The sequence below is a fragment of the Tupaia chinensis genome, unplaced genomic scaffold (assembly GCF_000334495.1).
Source record: "Tupaia chinensis unplaced genomic scaffold, TupChi_1.0 Scaffold144276_1, whole genome shotgun sequence".
NCBI lineage: Eukaryota > Metazoa > Chordata > Mammalia > Scandentia > Tupaiidae > Tupaia > Tupaia belangeri.
The window spans coordinates 3,398,910-3,404,578 of NW_006204133.1; the positions used below are offsets into that span (position 1 = coordinate 3,398,910).

Here is a 5,669-nt window from a genome sequence, read left to right on the forward strand (position 1 = left end):
CTTCCGCCGCCGCCGCCACCACCGCCGCCGCCGCGCCAAGGTACTATGTTTAAAACTATAAAATATAGGGCCACCAGATGGCATGGTGTTTAAGGCACTGGGTTCCCACAGGGTCCGGTCTGAGTCCCAGATATGGTGGCCTTTTTTATTCCTGTCTCTGGTGAGCGCATGTGCTCTGTAACAAATTTTTAAAAATTATAACGATGATAAATAAAATTAAATAATTATTTTAAAATATGAAAAACTATTTTATGTAGAAAATAAAGAGCTTCTGTAACAAATTAGAATCTTCTCTGGAAACTATGGAATGAGGTAATATGAAAAAGTCAAGAGTTTCTGTTTACCTACTTTCTGGATTACATCAAAGGAACTAATAAAGACCTACAAGTGAACCTGCTACGCCCTACCAGGGACCATTCTCAGATGAACCCTCAAATGAGAAAACATTACACAAAGTCAGAATTATAAAATACTATATACTTACCCCTCTCATATCCGATATATTCAGTTTCATTGTATGAAACATGCTGAGTGTAGCCTTTCCGATGATTTTTGCACTATCTGTTGCCTGGTCAAGAGTCACAGTCCTATAAGTGATACAATTTCATTTTTAAAGAAATGAAAGCTACCACCCAGTATTCACTAGTACTGCACCTGGAGAGATAAGGTATAACTAGGGCCAGTATATGTCCTGGTGGTTAAGGAGTTGGATCCCACATGGCTGACAGCACAGTTCAAGTCTCAGACCTGCGACTTCAGAAAGGTGATGAGCACATGTGCATCCTAAGTCCCAAAAGGGAGTGGAGGAATAGAGACTGTGGCATAACCATTCCCTACGAGGGGTGCCTTCTCCTCATCCCTTTCTCTCTCTCTCTCTGGTGAGTACCTGTGCTCTCTGGCAAATTTAAAGAAAAGAAAAAAAGGAATAAAGAATTTATGAAAGATAGTTTCCCTCGAAGAGTCAGGAATACCAAGTTAATTACACTGGCAACAAGAGGATAATGATTGATACATAGAGCATTGGGACTTTTAAAGTGAAAATGCTAATGGAGACCTGGGTCAACTAAAAATATGTTGAGAAATTTACAGAAAGAGAAATTTTAGTTAACACATAAACAACTACATATATATAATGCACAAATGAATGGTAAGCACAGTAACTCAGATTCCAAGAGAAGTTTAGATGCCAAGATTACGTTGAGGTACAATTAGTATTTAGCTGAGAAAGATGAAATCTACATTTTTTTTTTGGGGGGGGGTTTGCTATAGGGTACATGTGCTTGCCAGAAAGAGACAGACAGAGAAAGCAAGCGAGAAATCACCCCCCAAGGGAGATGGGCCTGCTGCAAACCCTTCTCCTCCATTCTCCTCTTGGGATATTGGGCACGCATGCATACGTGCCCGGCGTGAGTTTAAGCCACCGGGTCCAGGACACAACCCGCGGTCGACTACGTGGGAGTCCAGCGACATAGCCATTATGCTAACTGCTGGTCCCTCCAATTTGTTTCTTGACTCTGCTTTCATTATGTTTAAAGTAAAGCCACTGAATAATTTCAACATTGAATATTCTCTTCTTTCATTTTAATTCTACTTCTCTAAGGAGTGTATAGTTGGAGAAACAAATATGTGGACAGTTATGACCAAGGAAATAGGCTGATATCCTGTCTAAAACCCTGAAAGACTAGAATTTACAATTCTCAGATCTTTATGAACTCTTGATCAAGGACTAGAGTATACCCTAGCATTAAAGTGTCAAATATGTGCTGAACTCATCCATAACTTCCTTCAGAGCCATTCAGAATTAACTGGAACAAGCAGGGTATCCCCTGCAAAAAGAGAATTACTAATTCAATAACAGATGAACCAGTTTTCTTTCCAAAGGAAAATTAATTTTTTGTAAGACTTTCCAGTCTTGAAAAAATAAAGTCCTAGATCTTAACACAGACTCTATGGTGGCATGGTGGTTAAGGCTCTGGACTCCCATATGGTTTGACCATGGTCTGAGTTCTGGACCCAGGGGCTTAAAAATCAAACTGGGTACACGTGTGCCCAAAATCCTGAGAGGAGAAGAGACTGAAGCATGGTCATCACCCCAGGGAGGAGAGAGGTTCTCATGTTCTCTCTCTGGAGAGCACATGCTCCCTATAGCAAAAAAATAATCAATCTTGATTTGAGATAAATGGGAAATGAAGAACAAAAACAAACACAAAACAAAACAGATGGTACTCAGAAAAATATTTTAAGCTGGATCTAATTTTTCCAGAGACTATTTTCAGAAAGAATAATTCCATTCCTAAGTAAGGACCTATGAACCATAGAAATGACCATTCAGACTATATTTATTAACCACTTGAAAAACATGTATAACATAACACCTATTAAAGTAGGTAAAAGTTAAAGATAGCCAATTGCTAAAAATATTTTGTAAATTATGTTGGTTGACGTTTAATTCCTGTTTTCACAGTGAATAAAAACATTAGTGATAAATGTGAGAGGTGGTGCTTGAGTGTAGTCCTCTCATGACTTACCAATATCATCACATGGTTGGCATGATCTAGACTTCAATTAAATTATATGTTACAGTTCCTTACATGTGCCTTTCAATGCTGAGTCTTAAAATCTGGTTGGAGAGATGTAACAATGTGCTGTGTAGTATTATAAAATGGGATACAAAACTAAGTATTTTAACATTGGTTACCAATCTCACGTAAGCTTACTACTGACTGATCTGCATATAAAAAAAGTTTTACCATGTTTTCTTCAAATTTTCAGAGACTATAATTATTACTATTCTCACAAATTACACCTACATAAGGGAAGGTGATGTTGCATTCGAATCATATTCCGCAGTACTATATTGAAATTTCCCTCAGGGAAAGTTTCCCTGAGCCCAGATATGGCAACAGCCCCTCCCCCAACCCTGTGTACATGTGCTGAAGTCAACAGCCTCAGGACTCCAAGCAAAGGTCAGGACCCCGACAGGCCAGCCTCCACAAGCATGTGTCTGGTTGAACTCACATGCATTAACCTAAGTTAAATGGCACTGGGCCAAGGCCTGGCTCTACAGAATTGTTATGTAACCAACATGTCCTAAGTCCTTCACTCAAATTCTTCTTAGCTTTCATCATTTTCTGTTAATTGAAATAACCAGTACTTAAATGCAAATACAAGTTATTCTTCAAGATAATCATACCTGGCAATGTTATCACAAATTCCATGACCTCCAAATTTAGCAGTTTCCACCGGAGCTCCTGGCTTTCGGACCATGATTTTGAGAGTCAGACGTTTACCCTTCACACCAGCAGCTTCAAGTCGTCTTTGAATTTCTTCTGAAAGACTCAGAAGAAAGGCTTCTGCCTCTTTTGGCTATGAAAAGACAAACAGGGAAAAACTACCATGTTATCTCATCATATGCAGTTGTGGACTGTACATTTCAGTCAACGACAGACATTCGTGACAGTGGTCTCACAAGATGGTAACAGGATATACTACACAGCCTAGATCTGTAGTAGGTTCTATGACCTAGCTTTGTGAAAGTACATTCTGTGATTTTCACACAATGGTGAAACCACCTCACGATCTGTTGCTAAGAATATTTCCTCGTTGTTAAGTGATGTCTGACTGTACTTAACAATTTTCTCAAGTATTTTTGTGGTATGTGTGTTTGCCAGAGAGAAGGGGGAGAAAAGAGAAAAAACACCCCCATGGGGGGTGGCCAATATGCAATCCCTTCTCCTTCGTCTCTTCTTTTGGGATTTTGGGCATGTGTGCATACACACCCAGTATGTCTTTCAATCCACTGGGCCCAAGACTGGAACCTGCATTTGACCATGTAGGACCCAGCTGCCTTAACCAGCATGCGAACTGGCTGGCCCTGAAGTATTTTAACTTAATATTATGGCGATTATTTACTATCCTGATAAGCATCTATCAAAACTAAATATTCTGTATAACTTAAGTATGAATTCAAAAACATACCTATATTCTTTTTTTTTTTTAATTAGTTTTTGTCATAAGGTTTGGGTATTTGCTGGAGAGAGACAGAGACAGGGAAAGTGAGAAATCATGCCCCCCTGGGAGATGACCACACCACAACCCATTCTCCTCCATTCTCATCTCTGGATTTTGGACATGCATGCACATTTGTCCAGTGTGATTTTCAAGTAACAGGGTCCAGGACTCGAACCATGGTTTGGACATGTGGGAATCCAGCTCCTTAACCACGATGACACCTATTGGTCCAAAATACTCATATTCTTAACAAAGTGAAAGTAATGAATACCTGTAAAGGATTTCTCCTTACTGGCTTTTCTAAACCATCACTGACGTGTTAAAATTTATCTGCATTTATGTTATTGGTAAGTTAAATTCTATGATTAAAATATGCTCTCCAACACTTGTGCTCTGTATTCCTATGTGTGCCCAAGCATCACCTCCATTCATAAGCAAAAATGCATTACTGAGCTCCAAAGAGTAGGCATGACAGGGAAATTAACTCATCAAATTTCAAATTCTTATGATACAGTGTTGTTTACTGATACAAATTCAAGACATATCTAGATTCAAATACATGTTCGGAAGAAAAATGGAAACTATTCAATCATCTGTGTCACTTTTGTAAAGTATGAATAATGAAAAGTTAGTTGAAACTTAATTTTTATGATTTACATTTTTTCTTCATTCACGATAGAACATGTGTGAGAGAGAGAGAGATAGATGAGCATATTCCACAGGGTCTGGTCATGCCACAGTTACCTTCCCACAGCCCACCATCCTGTTAATCTCAGGCATTTGTACACATTTGGCATGTTTCAGGTCAATCAGGCAGGGACTTGAACTGTGGGATCTCGCTTCTTTTCAACAGAGCATTACAACACTGTGCCATGGAGCTGGCCTGAAACTTACTTTCTAACTACAGTTTTAAAAATATTTCAAGGGCCAGGTGGTGGTATAGGAGGATCACCACTGGACCCACATGGGAAGGGTCCTAGGTTCATGTCCTGGGATACCCCTAAACATGTGTGCCTATGATCCAGGTCACCTGAGACAGTAAATAATGGCATGTGGACCCTATGGGGGTGGGGTGGGGGGGTGTCTGTCTCTCTCAAGAAAGAAAAAAACTTAAAAAAAAAAAAAAAAAAAAAGGCGCATTTTAGGGCCAGCCAGCCAGTCACCTTGTTGGTCAAGGTGCTGGATCACACATGGTCGAGTGCATGGATTAAGTCCTAGCCCTGGCATCCTGGCAAATAAGCTGCACATGTGTACATGTATGCCCAAAATCCCAGGAGGAAAATGGAAAAGAAGGGACTGTGGTGTGGTCATCCCCACTATGGGATGATTTCTCATTTTCCCTTTTTCTCTTTATGTATCTCTCTGGTAAGCACAGATGCCCTATAGCCAAGTTTTAAAAAAAGAAAGAAAAAAAGCATTTCAATACTAAAAACATCTTTCTGATATTTTTCCTTCACTGAAAATTAGAATAATGGCAATCTCAAATAAACTCAAATTATTTAAGAGTTGACCTCTCAAAAGCACAATCTTTTAGTATCTTTCACCAAGATGTAGGCTCGCTTAATTTTATCTGGGGCTATATCTTACAAAAGACTTTCTGGGAGCTCTGGGAATACCTACAGTTTTACTACTTACTATATTAAGTATCAAATGCTTTA

The 5,669-nt window shown here is 39.3% G+C and overlaps 1 protein-coding gene across 1 annotated transcript in view; it reads right to left on the minus strand.

Moving 5' to 3' along the window:
* Window positions 1–5,669, minus strand: part of REV1 (REV1 DNA directed polymerase) — a gene marked incomplete in the record, with an annotated part of 83,412 nt that overhangs the window by 11,311 nt on the left and 66,432 nt on the right. The window contains 2 exon segments of the mRNA XM_027767550.1: window positions 485–587; window positions 3,194–3,366. Coding sequence (XP_027623351.1) covers window positions 485–587; window positions 3,194–3,366 — 276 coding nt within the window.